Consider the following 21,667-nt stretch of genomic DNA (forward strand, 5'->3'; position numbering starts at 1 on the left):
TGGAAATATTCAAGACCCATCTGGACACCTACCTGTGCGACCTGCTGCAGGGAGCCTGCTTTGGCAGCAGGGTTGGACTTGATGATCTCTGGAGGTCCGTTCCAACCCCTATGATTCTATGATTCTGTGATTGTTATTGCTGATAAGATAAACAAACTTCTAAAAGAGGAATAAACAGTTGTTTATCACATGGTGGGACTACCTACTTAATGTATTTTCACTACAAAACTGAATAGCAATATCTGGAAAACGAACAGAATCTAGATTCAACCACAAATTTCTACTTTCTCTGGTAATCTAAGCTATGTAGTTTCTTTTTTGGACAGAGTTGCAGAATGTGACTGGATAAAATACAAGTCAAACTCATACATTCCCACCTCTTTCCCGTTCAAACACAAACATATTTCAAGCCTCAAAATATCAAAGAATAAACCATAAGACACTCCTGGTTTGCACAAGGTTGTCTCCACATCTCTCTCACTCCTTTGAAATATTCAGCTTGCCTTGAATCATTCTTGGCAAACTACTCTTAATGCAGAAGGAAAATAAATATTTCAATCTCTCCCCAATGATCAAACCCAAATAAATAAAAAGGCACCATTTAATCATTATGCTGAACAAAGAATGACAGAAGTCTAAGTAAGCTATTTTACTTTGTGCATTTCTCCCCCCCCCCCCCCACCGTAACATAATGATGACCATTAAACTCCACTTTCTTCTGTCATTAGAGAGTTATGTGGTAATCCCAAACACATGAAAATAAATTGTTTACTCTAACTCCTCCTCCATGCTCTCCATATTTATGGTGGTTGTTACTTTGGTATTCATAAACAGCAACAGAGAATGCTGTGCAAATGCAGCCAAGTCAGCATTAACTAATAAAAGGAAATCTCATGACAGAAGGAAAAAGTTACCAGCAAACATAAAACCCATCTGAAATTCACACACAAATCCACCCAAGGATAGCACTGCAGAATATTCAGAGTAAATTCCCTCAGGGAGTGCTGAATTTAGAGAATAAAATGAAAGAAGAAATGAGGAGTAAGCTGGGAGAAGCTCTATGTGCACATTTATATACATATGTTATTCTTATTAGCATAGCTAGGGGACAAGCTTATTTCCTACAGATTTAAATATACAGCTTTAACATGTTAGTTCTTGTTGCTGTCATGTGTACGATTTCCACTGCAGCTTCTAAGACGTTAAACTTAAGACAAGCATTTGAAGAATAAAATATACATGCTCATCTTTAACAAAATTAAATCAAGCAGAATTTCAGTTAAGTCCCCTTTCAAAACAAACAGGATAATCAAAACAATTTAGTCTCTCACAAATTACTTTCAAAGTGAAAAAAAAATAAAACGATCCTTTTAGCTCATGTAGACCTAACAGCATACTGCATTTCATTGCTGTCTCTACTGGGATTCTCTACCTTCATTCCAAAATCCTCTTCTTTGGCTTGATAAGCATTTTCAATCTACTAAAATCTATAGGGACTATCTTAAAAACATAAAAAAAAATCCAACCAAACAAAGATTGACTCTATTTATATATGCACATAAAAATTGACTGTATGCATATTAAAACCATATACACATGAGAAACTAAAGCAAAAGATTTCTACTTGTGTTTTTAAAGAGAAAAAAAGACCGTTTTTGTAATTTATGTAAACTTCCTTTAGAAGCAGAAAAACAGAATCTACAGTCAACACAGCATCTTCTGAATATCAGGTGCACTTCAAAAAGTATTTTAACTAATACTTGAAGTATATAGAACTTGCTATCAACTGTGCATATGTTCAAGGTAACAAAGTAATATTTGTAGAATATTAATTGAGCAGTATTTATTTTCAAAGCAACGAAACAAGAAAAGATTTCAAATGAGAGCTCTGTTCTTTCAACAATGTTTCAGACAAATGCTTTTTGAAGTAAAGTCAATGGGCTTCTTTCAATGATCATAAAAACTACTTTAATATGTCAGTCTGAACAGTTCTCCACACAGAGCAAACAAAACCAGGGCTCTGTGGCTTTACCTAAACATAAATTAAAAAAGTACCATCTTGCATAAAGCCATTTTCATGCCATGCCATTTTCAGACAGAAAACACACAATCCTAGAATCACAGACTGATGCCATTCCCTCAGCTCCTATTGAAACAGTCCATCCATTTTCAGAACATCCCTGTTGCCATGAGAATTTGAAATGTCATTTGTGTAAGTCAGATACTTCAATCATTATGTTCTCACTATTTCTTTCTGTGTGGCTCTCATCCCACATGGCAATGCCTTTCCTACACTGCAGAGACCAGCAGAGAAAACAGGAATCCTCACATACACTCTGTAGTTCCAGAAAAAGAGAGGAACTCATTGGTGCCATATTCAACTTGTCACCAACCAGAAATGCCAGCTCCCTTTCAGTAAGGCTGCTCTCCAGAATCTCATTCCCAAGTCTGTATGTATAGTCAGGGCTACACTGTCCCAGGTGCAGATTCTAGCACTTGCACTTCTTCAAATCCAATTTGTCAAGATCTCTCTGGAAGACTTTTCCACCCTCAAAGGAGTCAGCAGAGCCTCCTACTTCAGCACTGTCCACAAACTTAATTAGTGTGTAAAGTGTGATTGTTTATTAAAAAAGGCCATCATCAGTAAAACCCCTGAAAAAACCCTAGAAAGATGAAACCTATGTTACTCAACAGGTTATTCTTACTGAGTACCAGTGATAAGGCACGCACAAGTCGAATCCCAAGATCGCTCCATCCCTGGTTCTACTCTTGTAATCTGCAGTTAATACTTCGTTGCTGGGATTCTGTGATGGAGATGTTATTTTCACCCTTCTTTTTCATTCTTTTCTTTGATTTCCCTCTTTCCCCCTCCCCCTCATTCAATTTTTTGTCATGTTCATTTCGGTTGTTTAGACAAGCGCTGAGCAAGTGAATTAAACCTACTTCCTCGATTAAGCCGAAGTCAATTTGGGGAGAAGGTTAATTAGCTGTATTTGTTTAGGTTAGTCCTGAACTTTAATTTATTGATGTGACAGTATATCAATGTGCCATGATTTATAAAAGACACTTCAAAAGTGAAAAGGCTGGTCACGGAACATACAAAGCTACATATTAAAAATATGTACAGAGGTAATAAAAACTATTTTTAATGGACACTCTGATCATAAACATTTTACATCTAAAAGAATGCATCAGGGGATAGTTGCACGAGAAGCAACCAAGCCCCACAGTATAGTTTCTGCCTTTATCAAATTGTTAGTCCTTAAGTACATGCAAATGAGTTTAGAAACTTAGCATCAGGCTTCTTTTTATAAAACTCCTGTAAGTCCATTTCATGGCACACTCTGATGCATTTTTTTTTAATAGCAGTGTGTAACACTGAAAATCAGAGACATGCAATATCAAACTAGATTTGAATGATAACTGCTCTTACAACATGTACAACATAAAGTATACTTCAGCAAGTTTTCTTCTAGTTAACTTTTATGTGAATTTTCAGCCAACTATGAAAACTGCATGAGAGAAAAACATATGATTCTCAATCTCTTTAAGTCATGGGTCAATCTGTCAGCATGAAGCATCATGCAGCAGAAAGATCGGGCACCTTGGAACACCTGACATGATCCTGACAGGATCAGTGTTCCTGGTTATCTGGAAAGGTCCCAGAGGATTAGAGGTTTGACAGTGTGACTCCCATCTACAAAAAGAGCTGTAAGGAGGCCTATCCATGGAGTTACAGGCCTGTCAGCCTGACCTCGATACCAGGGAAGGTTATGGAGCAAAACATCCTGGGTGAGATCACACAGTACATGCATGGCATCCAGGGGATGAGGCCCTGCCAGCACAGCTTCATAAAAGGCAGGTCGTGTTTGTTCATCCTAATCTTCTATGACTGTGTGACCAGACTGGTAGATGAGGGAAAGGATGCTGATGTAGTCTACCTAGAGTTCAGAAAAACCTTTGACACACTGGTGGGATTTTCAGGGCAGATAAGTATTCATCTGCTAGTGCTCAAGCCTGTACAATCTCTTCATTCTCTCTATTTGTTGCCAGTTTCTAAATTATCATTAGCCCCTCTTGTAGGTGCTCTTACTGGCCGTGCAGTCACGTACGATGAGGCATTGCCAGGACCAGAAACAGTGACATCCATGTCACCACTGGCTCTCCACAAATTGTGGAACTTACAGCACTGGTCCATGTGTTTGAGCAATGGTCTGAACCATTATACAGTAGCGGAGATAGAACCACAATAGTAGCAGATTCTGCTTATGTTGCAGGCATCGTGATGTGGCTGAAGCATTCTTATCCAAAGGAAACAACTAATGTGCAGCTGTTCGCACTTCTTTTGCTCTTAAAATGGTTTCTAGATCATCGCTCGGAATCTTTCTTCATTCAGCTTGTCCGTTCTCACTCCTCTCTGTCAGGCCCCATTTCCGAGGGTAATGCGCAGGTGGACAAACTGGCAGGAGCAGTTATTATCCCCGATCAGTTTGCCCAAACACAGTTATCTCATAATTTTTACTATCAAAATGCAAAGGCATGACAGTGTGCCTTCCAACTGACCACCGATCAGTCAAAACAGACCCTACAGTCCTGTCCAGACTGTCAAACTGTTGCACCAACACCTTCTATTGGAGTTAATCCTCGAGGATTGAGCTCCTTCGAAATTTGGCAAACAGACGTTACACACAAACCAGAATTTGGGAAGTTCCGTTATGTTCATGTTTCTATTGATACATTCTCCACCTGTGTTCTTGCATCTGGGCATACAGAAGAAAAGGCAAAAGATGTCTGGAAACACTTCCTACTGGCATTTGCAGTTCTTGGGGTCCCAAAAACAGAACAGACAATGGGACAGGATATGTAGCCCATGCTACCTACTTCTTCTTTCAGAAGTGGAGTATTCAACACCAGACAGGCATACCCCACTCTCTCATAGGTCAAGTTATCATAGAATGAGCCCATGGCCCTTAAAGACCATGCTTCAGAAACAAAAAATGGGGAGCACGGGTATACGACCCCTCAGGAAAGAGTAGCTAAAGTGTACTATGTTCTCAATTTTCTAAATCGCTGGACAACAGAAGGGCCTCCAATTTACAGGCATTTTGTCTGTAATACCTTAACTCCTGTCAAAGTAAAAGGACAGATTGTGGTAAAACATCTGAGCTCTAACAAGAACCCTATTCAGTGATAACTTGTGATGGAGGTTATGCTTGTGTTTCATGCTTCATGCTGTTCCTTCGGGTTTCATCACTCATCATCACTTTGCTACACCAGTGCAGTGAAGAGCAGGACAGCCAGTGCCCTCAACCAGCTAGCAATGCACCTCTTAATGCACTGTAGGATACAGCTGGCTTTCCTGAACACTCACATTCAACCTGCTGTCAACTAAGATCCCCAAAACTGTTTCAGTGGGGCTGCTCTCCAGCATCTCACCTCCGAGTCTGTAAGTATAGCCAGGGTTGCTTCTTCCCAGGTTCAGAATCCAGCACTTGCTCTTCTTAAATTTCATGCAGTTCTTGACTGCCCAGCTCTTTCATTTGTCTATGTCTCTCTGTCAATTTGTCTATTGTCTCTCTGAAAGACTCCTTTGACGGAGTCAGCAGCTCCTCTCAATTTAGTATCATCAGCAAACTTGTTCAAAACAATTCCTAGTCCTACATCCAAGTAATTTTTGAACTGGCCCTAAAATGGAATTCTGAGGAATTCCATCGTCTCTGTCTGTAAGTCACATCTAATCCCAACTACTGTAACTCCTTGAGCACGGCCCATAAGCCAAGTGTTCACCCTGTGTCAGGTTTTTATCTGTATGTATTCTGGACAATTTTTCCTGAAGATTACTGATGAAACACCAAAAGATTACCTCCACTGGCTTCCCTTGGTCAAGCAGATGGGTGACCTTGTCATAAAAGGAAATCAAAATTGTTAAACAAGACTTTACACTTCTGAACCTGTGCTTGCTGTGACCAATGAGACTAATTTTCCTTCAGGTGTTTCTCAATAACTCACAGCATAATTTTCTTCATAATTTTGCCAGGCACTGAAGAGAAAATGACAGGTCTGTATTTACCAGGGATCTTCTTTCTTGCCCATCTTGAAAACTGGGACAATGTTTGCCAGCTGTCCAAGTAATTACAAACATTAAAAAATAATTGAGAGAATTGAGAGAGGTCTCCCAATGACATCGACCAGCTCAGTACCTTGGGATGAATCCCATCAGGCTCCACGGACTTACACGCATCCAGATGGAGCACAAGTCTGGAGCTGGTTGGGAATCAGGTTGCACTAAGGGTGATTCAGGTTGGATGTTAGAAAAAATTTCTTCTTCAAAGGAGTGGTTAAGTGCTGGAATCAGCTGCCCAAGGAGGTGCTTGAGTCCACCTCCTGGACTCAATACGTGGAGGTGCTCAAGAAAAGTTTAGATGATGTACTAAGGGACATGGCTTAGTTGGGAAATATTGCTGATAGGTGGATGGTTGGACTGAATGATCTTGGAGGCCTTTTCCAACCTTGATGCTGCTATGGTTCCATGAATTGATTGTTACTGCAGCCACAGACCTACAGTTCAGGGTACCTGGGGTTCCAGAACCCAGTCACAGAAGGCATCAAACTTCCCTGCCTTGTCTATGGCCCACATGTGTAAGATGACCATTCTCATTAAATAATGAACTAGTGTACTCTCTAGTCCTCCTTTTGTTGTTAACATACTTCAAAACAAACAAAAAAAAACCCACAACATTTTTTATTGTTCCCTACAGTATTAGTAAGCATCAACTCTAACCAACCTCTGTCCACACTAATTTTCTCCCTACAAACACCATCCCTGTAGTTTTTTCATTTTGCGTATCTTTGCTTCCAGTAGCCATACACTTTCTTCTTCTACTTAAGCTCTAGAAGATCCATGTTGTGCTAAGATGGCTTTCTACCCCCCATCTGCTTGATTTCCAGCATATTGGTTTTACCTGTTCCTGTGCTTTCAGGATGTGGTACTTAAAAAGTAACCAGCACTGATGGATTCCAATGACTTCAAATCAGCTCCCCAAGGAATCTTACTACTACCCTGAGCAGCCTAAGCTCTGTCCCCTAACCATCCAGGGCTGAGGTTTTGGTGGCAGTTTTCCTCCTGTCACCAAATACTTTAAGTTTGAGCATTTCACTGTCACTATGGCCAAGACGGCTAATAAGTGACACTTCACCCAGGACTCTTTCTCTACTCACAAGCAACAGATCTAGGAGGGCATCGTTCCTCATCAGCCTCTATGAGCACACCCATACACTGACAGGAAGAGTGTGAGAGAGACAGAGCAAGATCTCATGACTTCCTCCCACGGCTTATCTTCCTCTCTGAACATGAAGTCCCCTGGGATGTGTCCTTCTTCTTCTCTTCTGAGAACCAGGTATCTGGAAAGTTGTCAGTCCATAGAACTGGAGTATTAACTCTTTAATTACCCGTGCTTTACATGATGTTATGATGTGGAATACCAATAACAAAATTATAAAATCATGACAGTCAAGGAAAGTTCAAAATTAGATTGCAGCTTTGCATTCTCAAGATTTAACTTCACTGTCCTTCCTCTGATGCTAAGCAGAAAAGAAAGACTTGGGATAATCAGTTGAGAAAGAGTGGAGGTACAGGACAGATAACAAATTAAACTATGGACACCAGCTACCACAAAATTTGCAGTAAACTGGCCAAGGAAACGAACTCTGAAGAGAAAATAACCTCACACCTGAGGTGCTTGCCCTCAAGCTTAGGGATCTGATACATAAATCTAACCTCTCTGAGGAAAACAATGAGACAACTCAGATTTTAAGGTTTTTAAATTACATTTTTGAGATATTCCTTCTCTCTCTATGCTGACTGAAGAAGAAAACACTGGAACTGCCCTCAGAAACTCCAGCAAAGTTCTAACTGTTTTGTTTGTTCTTTTTGTTTTCCAAGTTCTAGACAAGTTCTAACTGGGGTCCCCTACAGTGATTGTCTTCTTCAAGAGAATGAAAAATGCAACTTTAAACCTTGTCAGTAAGACTTTCAGTGGACATTTACTGCACCTCATCCATTCTCTTATGCTTTCTCTTTTCTTTCAGGAAGCTCAGTGAAAGAGAGATTCTCTCTCACACAAAAACACACACACACGAAAGAGGAAAGCATATGGATTTTGCCAAACAGTGGTAAATACAGTTATTTATACTGCAGCAACAAACACCAAGACAACAAATAGACAAAATGGATGAGCCAGTCTACTTCCACAATATCTCCAGAAATCCAAAGTGGCTGGAACCCATATTTGCCAGACTAATCTGGTCAAACACAAGTATGGGATCTACAGCATTGCTGAGAGTACATCAGAGCGTTTCTCTTTCTTTCTCTCTCTCTCTACCCAGATATTGACTCACTGTTTTTTTCCCACTTTTGAAATACTTATCCAAACAAACCAAGGAACAGAAACTGCAAGAAAAAAATCTTCCTTTCAGTACGAGAATCAGGCAGATAGGTAGAGTGAACCAAAAACAACAGTTCTGGAAGACATTTACAAGTTTCAGTGGGCTCAGTTCTTATTGAGACTCCCATCAGAAGAGGCAGAAATTCCTGCCGACATTCTAAAGCCTTTCTTGTAATGTAGATTCCTTCTGATGGTAGATAACAGCCTTGCATGCATTTGTCAAAAGGGTTACAGCTAAAGAGAGTTGATGAGCTAAGTCACTGTCAGGTCCACACACTTGGTAATGACTAAATGTTGAGACTTCCTGAGGACTATTTGCTGATACAAATCACTTTCACCAGAAATCTCAAAGAAAAGATAAATAAATAACATTCCAGATCTGTAACTACTTCAGCCTCTTTGCAATGAAAAGGTCCACATCTAAATAGCCAGAGATGCTTCTTATCTATCACTCCTAATTTCCACACCTTAAGGAACAAAGAACAATTTTATCTTTCAGACCCTGGGCTCCAAACACAAGCACTAAGGGACTGAAACTCACGAGGGCTGGAATTTTTAAAAAGAAATTCCAAAAGGATACTGCTCATACTCTTCAGGACCAAATTACTTCAGTGTTAATTCAGCTTCCATTGAACCAATGTTCACACTTGTGCTAATAACGTCTTATCTAGGACACCTGAATTAATGTTAAAATTGATTCCAGTAAAAGTAGGATCAGCACATCTCTGAAGCTCAGAAGCAAATTAATTCCAAGTAACTAAAGAAGCACCAACATCAGGAGCTTTTATATCAGCCATAGAACTTCCAACAGTGTAAAACACTTCTAGAAAAGATAAGTTGTGTCTGTTACTTGAACGAAATTTTCCAGAATAAGAAGCCTATAATAAATTTTTCTTTCTATTTCAATGTGATTCACTGTCAATGAAAAATCAAGCTACTCTGTTACCATCTGTCATCAGCGTACTACATAAAGAATTGTGAATTTTTAAGAGAAAAGCTGTTAATATGAGGTCCACGGTCATGTATTATGTTTCTGCCTGCTCTAAATACATGAAATTAAATTAAAATGAGTCAAAAAGAGCTTCATTCATTTACTTAAGCAAGTCTCTGCTGTAATCAGAAAGAGCCTAGACTAAAAAAAGACAACCACAGCCCCAGTGCCCTAATAATGAAAAGGTGAAAAACTGAACATCTATGCTCTATGTGTTACAAAAAGTAACACATGACAGAGGAAGAAAAATTAGGGTGCCATGAACTCAAAAGATTCTTAAATAATTCTTACATTTTGCATAATTAATACTGTGCATAGCTTTTGTGGCTCATCTCATCAAGAAGCAGATCACACTAAATCCAGCCAAGTATCTGGTTGCATAAATTTGCTATGACAAAGACAAGAACAGTCATCATGTTTAGCTGTTAATTTGAAATCAGTAAGAACAATATTTGCTTACTCAAAACTCTTAGCATCTCCAACTAGACATGTAAGTTGAGGAATCTGGCTCTCTGTTAACTTTTTGAAAAGTCTGGTCTTTGCCGAAGAAGACACAGAACTGAGAAATTTTTCATGATCCCAAACTCAAACAAAACACATTTGTGAATGTGTTATAATAATGTAACAAAATAAGTGCTTAGTAGCAATGACAATATACAAGGTAAGTAACAAAAAGCAGAAAGTTAAACAAGAAAGCTGCCTTTGATGTAAGCCCAACAATTACCTTAGAGTTTGTCACATGGAAAGTTGTGCAGCAATTTAAACAGTTATGCATTACCAAAAAAATAAAACAACAACAACAAAAAAACCACCACAACAAAACAAAAAACTTAGCTGTTTTCAGTATATAGAATCACTTACTACTTTCAGTATCACATTTAGTATATTTATGTGCTGCTATAATATAACAAAGCAGCCCACCTGAGCAAAGGAGCAGAGGCAATGAGTAAAGCAGAAAAGTTAAGTATTTTCTGACTTCCATGATTTTGAAGTTCAGTTTTATTACTTGATAGCGTGTGTGAGCGCAAGACAAATAGGAAACCAGCAGCACAACACCCATCTTCTCCAACTACTTGATGTTCCTTCTGGCATTTAAAACAGTGAACAATGTACATTTCATCAGCACAGTGCCCCATAAATTATATCAGAGTCTCAATTTAGTACTGAAGAGCTAAGCCGTTCACTGGCTTTGTTGCTCACTCTTATTATCGTGGTAACTAAGTAATCAAAACTCTTGAAATTCAAAGGTTGCAAACACAACTACATTCAGGCAGAATAAAATGAGGATACCTGCTTATAAAAAGAAATCATCATTCTTTTATTATTTGTTTTTGTTTAAATGCTTGTCTGCCCTCAGGCAACCCTGGAGTAAGAGAAAAAAAAATCTATAAAACAACAGTTTGATAAAAGACCATAGCAAACAGTAAGAAGGCTCTGAAATCAGCAACCCTAGAGAACTTCAAACTTCTACAAGATCTTCATCCTAGTAGTGAAATCTTTCTAAACTCTAGCTATGAAAATAATACTTCTGCCCTGCAGTGATTCCCAGTGACACATGTCCTTAAACACTTTTCATAGATAGCTTAAGGCAACAGAAAACCAAGTGTTTATTCTACAGAGTGAAGAACCTTCTTTTTTCTCTCATGGGTCTTACTGGGACTGACTTCATGCATGCACCCCTAGTCCCTCAGTTCATTCCCAGGATCGTTTTTCTTGCTGAGTCTCTAACAAAGATGACCTTTTTTTTTTCCTGTATCGCCTTATATCTTGCTTGTTGCATGGAACTGCACTATAGCATCCTCCTGACATCATTTTCCAAAGATGCTATCAAAGGCTTTTACATAGCAAAACTTTTGACAGTGTAAGTCCCTAATGGTATTTGCCTCCCAACTCAATAATAAATAACAAGACACTTCATAACTAGAATAATAAACCACTGTAATAACCCACCATTTTTTTCTTCTGCTGTAATCATCTGGTATGTTTTTATGCTCTAGTACTTCAAAGAAATTCCCTATTGTTCTGTTAGTGAGAACTGCAGCAGGGTTTTGCATTCCAAAGCATCACAGAAGGGAATCTTAATTACTCATTCTTTTCACTTTTCTAAAAGCATCTCAAATCCATTAAACAAAGAGATCTCAGAATTTTCTGTTGCTGGACTTACAGAGAACTAAAATCAGCAAAAAAATGCAGCCTAGTAAGTCTCAAATTTTACTTAAAATTTTTACCTTCTATCACATATACTACTATGGCGAGGGAACCTAGTTGAGCAAAAGGCCAGGAAGATCCTCCTCTATTTTTGGGGATGCCAAGACATATCTAAAGGTCTGCAAAAATCATTGACGGCTGCTTTTCAAAACACCCACCCGCTGGCTCTCTCTGGACAGACTCTGAACTAGAAAGGCTCTTACAATATACATGTCACAAATGGCAAAGTTTACCATATCTCTGGGATTTTAAGCTTAATATTTTGAAGCAAAGTGTACACCAGTAATTCACTACAGAAAACTGGTAGAGGTCAAGGTTCTACAATAAATCATGGGCAAAGCTCAGCCTAGTAAAAGTCCTTTGCCCAATATTTCAGGTAGTGCAAAACTACTGCAGGTACTAAGATCAATACATCATGCAGTTCCTGAGCTGAAAGTGTGGTGCTTGCCAACTCTGTTCAGTGCCAGAGTTGTTCCAGAGCGTAGCCTAGATCTCCTACCTCAATAACTGCCCTCAGACTGCCGTAGTGGAAGGACATGAACTCAGTGCATGCAGTCCAGAATCAGTTACACTACTGTAAGAAAACATTTAAATCTACATTAAGTGGCACTGAACAGCAAATATAAATTACTAGATACAAACTAGAAATTAGATTGTTGTTGCAATTCATATTAGGAAAAATGAACTTCAGTGCTGACATATCAAGAAGCTGATATTGCTCTGGGGAGAACAGACTAGTTTTGCTGAGGCTAATGGTAAGAGTTACTGCTACTCTGGAATGCCTGCTGGATGTGGCAGTAAAGCATCAAGTCTATGTGATTTCCCAATCACCATTTTTATGAACGTTTTCCTATTTAAAAATAGTAGCTGCTGTAAATTCAGTGAAGCTTTATGCCGGCTGCCAATTCTGGATCTAGTATGAATTTGAAATATATTACAATTCATCAAGAAATGAATTAAAAGTACAAAAAAGGGCAGCATATGCAAACAAGAAAAGTTCACTGCTAACAGGTAACACAGTGTTAACCGTTTATGGGCTGATTTGGCCCAGTTCTGTTTCTTACTGTTGTCATTTGCTTGAGCAGGATGATGTCTTCTTTTAATCAACACTGGATGATGCAGCTTGGGAGGAAAACAATTTGATCAGTCCCTCCAGTAGGCTGTTTTGGGAATCCTGATGCCCAGCAGATGTATCTGATACCACTATGGATTCATCGGTTCCATCAGCATTTAGCATAGTTGGCAGTTCATCTATCATATCTTCTTGATTATTCTCCATTCTGTTCAGTTTTTCAGCTACCTTTGAAACAGCTGAACGCAAGCTTGTAGAGGGGTTAAGTGTAACTCAAAGTCCTGAAATTTATTAATCGGTTCATTTAAAAGGGATCTTCTTTTCCTTCTGCCATACATTGCTGCTAATGTACCAGTGTACCTTTCTGATGCAGTTCTTGTCAATTTACATCACATATCTGGTGTTCACCTCACTCTCTCAGGATCATGGTCTTGGTTTGGATCATCAGGAATGAATGCACGGTCATGTAACAAATCCACCACGGCGCATTCTCTCAAATAACGGATGCCTTTTTCCACGTCAGCCCATTTCTTTTCTCAGGCATCAGATTGTCTCTGAAGGGGTACCTTTCTTTTATGGCTAATAGCATCCACTTCCAGAGAGTGAAGGCCTCATCTTGCCATATATTAATACCTCTGTCAATGGCTGAGTCTCTAGCAGTGCTGCCCAGTTGACAAGCTTCTCTGCTATCTAGCAACACACTGTTGGCCCATTGTCCCAACACTGAAGTAACCAGGTGACAATAGGTGCATTTGGTTGGCATGAAAAGTCTTTTCTCAAACCTCAAATTTAAGTCATTGAATGCATATAAGTCCATGGGGCCGGATGATATCCATCCTAGGGTTCTGAGAGAGATGGCTGATGTGGTTGCCAAGCTGCTCTCCATCATATTTGAAAAATGATGGCTGTCGGGTGAAATCCCCAGTGACTGGAAAAAGGGAAACGTTACTCCCATTTTTAAGAGGTAAAAAGGAAGACCCGGGGAACCACAGGCTGGTGAGCCTCACCTCTGTGCCTAGGAAGATCATGGAGCAGATGCGCCTGGAAGCTATGTTAAGGTACATACAAGACAAAGAGGTGATTTGAGACAGGTGTTTCTGTACTTCCAGCAAACATGCTGCAGCTGCAGCACTGCAGACAAATAGTCAACTCTGATTCTGTGTAAGTACTAAGTCTGAAATTCACTGAAAAGGTTTATTAAAATTGCTGGTGCAGTTGCACATGTTTTTGTATTTCCAGCAAACATGCTGCAGCATGCAACCCTGCACATAGCATTGTGGTCCCTATGAACCCAGGCCATCCTATGATTCTATGATTTTCACAAAACAGTAGGCTGACCTTGACAGGAAAGATGCCTCATTGTCAAGATAGTATTTAAAATCCAATAGTAACTTCGTTGTAAAAAGGTACTGATAGAGACAGTAATTTGAAAAAAAATCAATTTATGGATAAGCACTCACAACAGATGTAGTGTCAGAAAATATTACCTGAAGAGGTCCTAAAGCAAGTTTAAATTTGGGTATATTTCACTGCTGCTGTAGAAGTCTGCTCTCTGCTATTTAAAAATACAGACCTCCAAAAATAAAGAGCTGAAATTTCTAGTGAGCAAAATATTTTTCTTCTCCTCTATTTCTTCAATATCCACAATCTACAAAGTGTCGTAAAATCTCTATGTATAAAAGAAGCGGCTGGGAGAGCAGCATAGAGACATAACTAGACCCCAAATTCCTTGACTGAAAGCAATGGTGCATGGAAGAGACTACTTAGGGGAATACTCAAAAAACAACAGACATTACAGTCGTACAGATTCTGAAAGGACTGATACAATCTTATCTCCTTCCCGTCTGCTCATCCAACATTAAATAAGCATTCTGCAAGTCAGTATTCAGTCAGCCTATTTCAGAAGGATTTTGGTACTCTATCCCACTAAGCAGTCAGGAACATTTTGTAATATTAATGGCTGTAAGAGATTATTCTTTTGCACCACTGTCTCCAAAGCTTGCTTAGGACACAGATGAACAAGTCCAAGCAAGTCCTAGTCAAGGGCTGAGAAATCCTTTGTCTGGAGAACACTGATGGACAAGCTCTGGGCAACCGTTGAGAAATCGTTTGTCTGAGGGACACAGATGGACAAGGCCAGGGGCAATGAGAGAGCGATAAGCCAGAGATTAACAGCCAGGAAGCAGCCTTTTCTGTGGGCTTATCTCGAGGAAGATGGCCATCTCAGGGGGTACGGCACATGACTTACCCAAGCACCCAGGAATGCCATGCTGCCAGAAGAAGGATAAAAAAGGAACTTACAGCCGTGAGATTAGGTTTCTGACAACAGATTCCTCACGAAGAAGAAGAGGTTTCCTGACAACAAATTCCTCATGACCTGAGACCTGCATGCTTAAGAACAAGAAGGTGTCTGCCATCAAAAGCCTCACAAGCCTGCATGCTGACGGACTCTCCTGGGCCTGCCACCCGAGTCCTGCTGCTTCCTCCTGGACTTACCTGCCACTTCTTCCTGCTGCCTGCTTGCTGCCCAAGGCCGCCACACTGCTGCTGCTCTCCTGCTGCTGCTTTTGCCTCAGACCTTCGAAACGTCATGCAATGGGACACTGCTGGATCCTGGTGGTGACTATCCCTGCTTCATGCAATTCTTGCTTCTTTCCTATCTTTTCTATCACCCACCTGCCCTTCCTCATCATCCTAATTCGTAATAGTCGTCGTCCTGCCCTTCTCCATATCCCTGATTAAGATCTGTAATAAACATTTGAACCGTTGCTTCTTAATGTCATGCCAGGTATACACATATCAAAGAACCTCCTCTCCTCCTATAAATTGGAGCAAGACAATGGCTAACATTCTGTTTGATTTAAAACTTTCTTAGACAACATTTATGAGCAGAAAAAGATTGTTCTTTTGAGGAAGGCACAGTGGCTAATGTGTCACAGCTGTTGATTGAAAAATACCCATGGACAAGTTTTCTTATCACAATGCACAAGTCTAATAGCCTTGTTCTTCAGTTAGGCAGCATGAGACTAACCAATATTTTAATTCTGTAGCTGGATTTAGCAGTAAACCCATGGACAAAAGAACATTCAGCCAGAGGTTAAATGAAACCTAAGGAAAAAAACTACTGTAATATATCTTTCCCCACTAGGAAATTGAAGATGCTATTTAACAGCACTCTACTATTTCTGGAAATACAGCATGGATGGGCGCTTCATCAGATTGCTGTAGAACATTGTCATATTACTACAATTCTTGAAATAATTTCATTTTTCAAAATATAACTTTTTGTGTTTACAGTTACCTCTGTCAGCATTTCAAAAATGGAAAGTACACCACGGCACAAAGCCAACTAGTATTCTGCCATCAAGCGAGCACATGCAGCCATCTCTGGACCATCTGAGTACCACAGCTTTTAAGGGCAGTGCTTTCAGAAAGAAGATGCAGATTCAGGTCCTGAACTTGAGAAAAATCTTACACAGAAGAGGTCTTAGCATTGTAGTAATACTGCCCCTTACTTTACTAGGGAGACATAAAAAAAAAAAAAACAAAAAAAAAAAAAACACATAGATAAACTTGCCATTAATAGACAATGATGAAATTCCTGGCATAAGTAATTGTTTGTTTTTAATTAAAAAAATTTAAAGAGCAGATTCAAAATCTTGGGAACTTTCATTTACTCTCCATAAAACTTACCTTTTTTCAGCTACTAAAACATGGGCTTCAGTATTTTCCAACTTAACACAGAAACAATGTCAGAAATACAACAAAGCAATTTCAGTTAAAGATGTATTTACATTTAGAACCACTTACAAAGTAGCACTACAAACAAATGTAAGCAAGATACTTTTCCCTTACAATTTTTTGGGTAATAAGGAAATAAATCAGAATCTACAAAGGCTACTGAAATAGAATCACAGAATGCCTTGGGTTGGAAGGGACATCAAAGATGATACAGTCCTAACCCCTCTGAAGTAGGCAGGGCTGCCAACCACTAGTCTTAAGTTGCCCTGGGTCCAATCCACCATGACCTCGAACACTGCCAGGGACGGGGCATCCACAACCTCTCCAGGCAGCCTGTTACAGCACCTCAACATCCTCTCTGCGGAAGAACTTCCCCCTAATATCTAATCTAAACTCTCGCCTCCTTCAATTTAAAACCATTACCCCTTGTCCTGTCACTATCTACCCATGTAAGAAGTTGATTTCCCTCCTGATCACGATCTTTCAAATTTTGGAAGGCTGCAATGAGGTCTCCCTGGAGCCTTCTCTTCTCCAGACTGAACAAGCCAAGGTTCCCCAGCGAATTTTCATAAGAGAGGTGCTCCAGCCACCCTCTGATCACCCTTGTGGTCCTCCTCTGGACCCTCTCCAAAACCTCCACATCTTTCCAAAGTTCAGGTCCCTAGAACTGGACACAGTATTCCACATGGGACCTCATGAGGGCCAAGTAGAGGGACAATCACCTCCTTCACTCTACTGGACACAAGCAGTGATGATCAGGATAGGATGAAGGTAAGGCCTCACTGAATCATGTCTTCCTTATAGGCTCCTCCTAGATACAAAAATGCACACCTCCATGGGACAAATTATTAAGAGCCCAGTCTCTTCCACATATTTTCCACGGTGAGGATAAGGACTGTGAGAAAAGTCATACAATTTCCATCACTAAGAATGGCTACACTAATAGATACAATCAGAGAACTTCTGAAGGACTTGACTGATGCTCCCAAGACTTGTTTATTCGCAGTCTACTCTCAATCCTCTTTATCTGACTCATCTTCCTGCATTCAGTTTCTTCATATCACCTTCACTTATCATGAGACTATTTTCCTTCACCTGTTCCCCCTTAGTGACATGCTGTCTTCAATTTCTCTACTACACCTGACAGAATAAATCCTTCAGTAAAACCACAGGGGTTTTCTACCACTTTACTCTGCTCTCCGCTTTTGCATAATATCCTTCTCCAACATTTAATCCATCCTGCCTTTAGGACAGTGCTATCTAATATTAGGAGTTAATGACTGTACCTGACACAAAAGTAAGAGGATGTAGCCTGTCAACTGGACACTCTCTTCCTCATATTTTGTTTGATTTGTTGGCCTCAACTCCAATTGCACTGTGCTGTATTGTATTATCTTGCATTCTGAGATCACATTTAGTACATTAATGTTTCTCCTCAGATTGTTGCCACTGCTCTGCTTTTGGACCCATCTTCTATCTCCCTTCCTTTCCCCTTCTCCCCTCTCCCAGGGTGCAGTCTCATTAGTCACAAGGCTGGCCCAGCTTGGCCTATAAACCGTAAATGTTTTTTTCTCTCTTTCCTTCTTTTCCAGGCCTGTGGGCCGCTGTCCTCTGTCACAGCCGCAGATAGAGATAACTCTGGGACAGGAAGCTCATGCACATTTGCACAGATTGAAATACTGCTTTTCAAAGTATGTCAGTATGTCAGGAGGCACAAGATTGCTGACACCTCCAGTAATCGGCTAGTCAGATATGAACAGAATTTTGTCGTGGATTCAAAGCTGAGACTTAGTTACTAAAGCTAAGATGTCTTTAAAAAAAAAAAAAACATTTTAGGTTCACTATGTTACTACCTTCCTTTTTCATTTTTCCTTTGACAGAAAATGTCCACCTCTCTCTTGAGGCAACCTACCAGCAAAAGTTCTACCAGCTTAAATAGGACTTCTGCTCCTAACTTTTCCAGACACTTTGAAAAAACTATACGCATGACCAGTAGACTTCCAATGCAGATATGCTCAGAGGACAGGAACGCATGGCAGTAAAGTCAAGCAAGACATTCTGTAGTCTGCCCAATTTTATTCAGCTTCTCATGCCAATCCCTCACTGAACTACTATGGTTTAGTATCCATTAGTGTTACACTAAGAAGCACTCCACACTGCGCAAGTTTGATGGCAAGAGGACTCCAAAGGACAGACAAAAAAACGTCTGGTTTAACAAAACAGAGCACAGAAATACTACCATTCTATGACTAGTATGGTTTGCTGTCTGTTTTCCAACCTCAGCCCTCAAAACAGGAAGGGAGGGAAGCTGGAACAAATTAATGAGGTCAAAAAATTCTTTCTTCTTTCAGCATTTAATACAGAATATGTAATTTCAGTGCATCTTCTCAAGTAAAAAAATACCTAAAATCACACCTTGAACATTCCTCAAATACGTGTGACTGTCCTTTCACTGAGTGGAGGACAGTGCAGGTCAAGACCAGCCTGTCTGGGGTACAGCACTCATTCAGAAGCTTTGAATCATCCTGTGCAATTCTCCTTTCTTTTCTCCCTTCTGTGTCTAGACAGGCACCTACTTGGGCTTTGCTGGAATTAGATGGCATGAATACATCTTCCTAACTTCATATCTTACTCCAATTCCTTCCTGCCTACAGTGAAATCAAACAGCTCTAACTGCCCTAGTTAGTTAGAAGGAATCCCTCTGCAAGGTCTCCAGACTGGTAACAAGTTAGAGAAGTTTCCTGTCGTTTGACACAAAGTCGTGAAGGACTGCATTTTTGCACTGGAGAAATTAATAGCTCCAGTTTTTTTAAAATTTATTTCTTCCCACACAATGTCAGTAAATCTGCAGCTATCATGCCAGAGACGATGACTAGCACTGCACATTAAGCAAAAGGGTAGTGACATTTGATTTGCATTATTTCTGGCACGCACGCAAATCCTCACATTTTACAACATAATATCAATATACTTCATTTTATTTTGATTAAGAGTTACATCTTTCACTGATGACCTTTAAAGAATGCTTTCTTCCAGACACTTAAATGCACCACTGATATACTATACTTAGTCATCAAAACAACGATCATTCCTCAGATGCCTCTGAAAAGCTACAGAACCTTTCACAGAGCAGCTCATAAACTTCCCACTGATGTAAGCAATACAGAGAAGATGCAAATACAGAATTTGCATCAGCTCACTCACTGCATTCAGCAACGAGGGACACATTCTGCCAATCCACACCCTTACTGGAAGGTTGCCCTTAGAGGATATCACCACAATGCAATTCAACAGACATTAAGTTTATTAGCTGGGTAGCAAACAAGTAAATTAGCAAATTATATATATGTATATGTATACGTAAGTTATTCTTACCTTTGCTCCACAGGCAATGAAAACGACTTCTGTCGAAAGGCTGGTTCAGAATCAGAAGGCAAAACTTCAACTTTCCTGTAAGATAAATGTTGAGTCCAATTAGTAAGAATACTGATTTTTCCCCTCCTCTTCTTTTTGCTGCATTTTAGTCACAGAGAAACTCATTTTCTTGCTTCTTAAGTTTCATCTTTTTCAAGATAAAGAAGCTTCCAGAATGTCATTAGATACCCTTTACTTTGCAAGTTTTTACTGACAAACTTTTCATTTACAAGAGACTGTCATACACTGAAGGCTACACTTAACAGGACTGCCCATCAGTACAGCTCCACCATTTAATCTCCTGCTTGTTGGTGTCACCTGGATACAACATTAGCTGATACTAGTTTTGCCATGTCCTCCGCTAACAGGGGAGGATTTGGCTAGCTCTGAAGTTGTTTCTAATTTAGGTTCAATAATCCATTCCCCAGCGGAATGCAGAACTCTTAGGGATATCAGTGGCTTTTGTATGTACATTTTCCTATCATCTAGAAGCTCTAATCATCATGGTACATCCACTGTGGCAGATGCTTGACAAATGCAGAACAAAAGGTCAAGACCAAGAAGCTTAAAATCAAGGTTAGCAAAAGCAAAAGCAAACTTTAGCCCATGTTATCTAAGTGACATCACAGAGAAAAGTCTCACTGGTTTTCCTGGTGACCTGAACTCCATTAGTCTGAACCAGATCCAAAAGCATCCTGCCCTAGCAGTATATCCACTGCGAAGAACCAAAATAAATCTACAAATAGAAAGTTAAAATACTGCACAATTTGGCTTTGAAGAGTAAATACACACCCTTATTACAGTTCCTTCTGCTGGGATTGTGTTATGTAACTTCCTAATTATCACATAGGGGCACCAGTTTCTTCTGGAGCTTCATATCCTTAAACAATCAGATTAATGAAGTAATATTTGGTCATGTGAAGCTACGGCAACTGAAAAAAGAAAACCCTCATCACTATAAAGTCTTGCAGGCTTTTGAGCAGGAGGCAGAAAGGATAAAGGTATGGCAAGGGCTGGTAAAGGTAAGGTAAAGCTTAAGCCAGAACTTAGGGCAAATAAAGGTGCTGAAATTCTTGAATGTAAAGGAACACCTTTGGATGAGGGTGGGGAAGAGACAATACTTAAAGTCATAAATAGCAGCAAGAAGTGAGGACCAGGACACTGGAGTGTTACTATTTTGTATATCGCTTTTAGGGTTCCCCCAGTGATGTCTTCTATTCCCCAGTTCCCTTACCTGCAAAACAGAAGTAACAGTACTGTTCTCCAGTAGAGATGCAGTACTGAAGACTCAGATGCCTGGGCTACATCAGGCCCAGCACTGCTAGCCAGGTGAGAGCAGGTACTGTCCCTCTTTGTTCAGTGCAGGTGCAGCCACACCTCGAACACTGTGTGCAGTTTTAGGTGCCAAAATATAAGGACATAAAACTATTACAGCATTCAAAGGAGGACTACAAAGATAGGGAATGGTCTAGAGGGCAACACGCATGAGGAGCGGCTGAGGTCACTCAGTTTGTTCAGCTCAAAGATGAGGAGAGTGAGGGGAGGCGTGATGGCAGCCTACAGCTTCCTCACGAGGTGAGCAGAGGGGCAGGCACTGAACTTTCTGGTGACAACAGGATCTGAGAGAAGAGCATGGAACTGCACCAGAGGAAGGTTGGGATGTCAGGCATTCTCTGGCTCGCAGCCCCAAGCTGTCAGAGTTCAAGATGCATTTGGACAATGCTCTTAAATACAGGGTTTGAATTCTGGGCAGTTTTCTGTGTAGAGCCAGGAGTTGGACTCCATGGACCTCATTGG

The 21,667-nt window shown here is 40.1% G+C and overlaps 1 protein-coding gene across 14 annotated transcripts in view; it reads right to left on the bottom strand.

Annotated features, from left to right (window-relative positions):
* The window catches only part of TPK1 (thiamin pyrophosphokinase 1), a 214,438-nt gene that overhangs the window by 153,379 nt on the left and 39,392 nt on the right, over window positions 1-21,667 (bottom strand). For all 14 annotated transcript variants that reach the window (XR_007375793.1, XR_007375794.1, XM_048939505.1 and 11 more), the window contains exon 2: window positions 19,832-19,906. Coding sequence is in view for 12 of the 14 variants with exons in the window: in XM_048939505.1 (XP_048795462.1) it covers window positions 19,832-19,906 (75 nt within the window). In the remaining 2 variants the exon portion in view is untranslated. The remainder of the gene's footprint in view (window positions 1-19,831; window positions 19,907-21,667) is intronic.

This window comes from Lagopus muta, chromosome 3 (assembly GCF_023343835.1).
Source record: "Lagopus muta isolate bLagMut1 chromosome 3, bLagMut1 primary, whole genome shotgun sequence".
NCBI classification, from domain to species: domain Eukaryota; kingdom Metazoa; phylum Chordata; class Aves; order Galliformes; family Phasianidae; genus Lagopus; species Lagopus muta.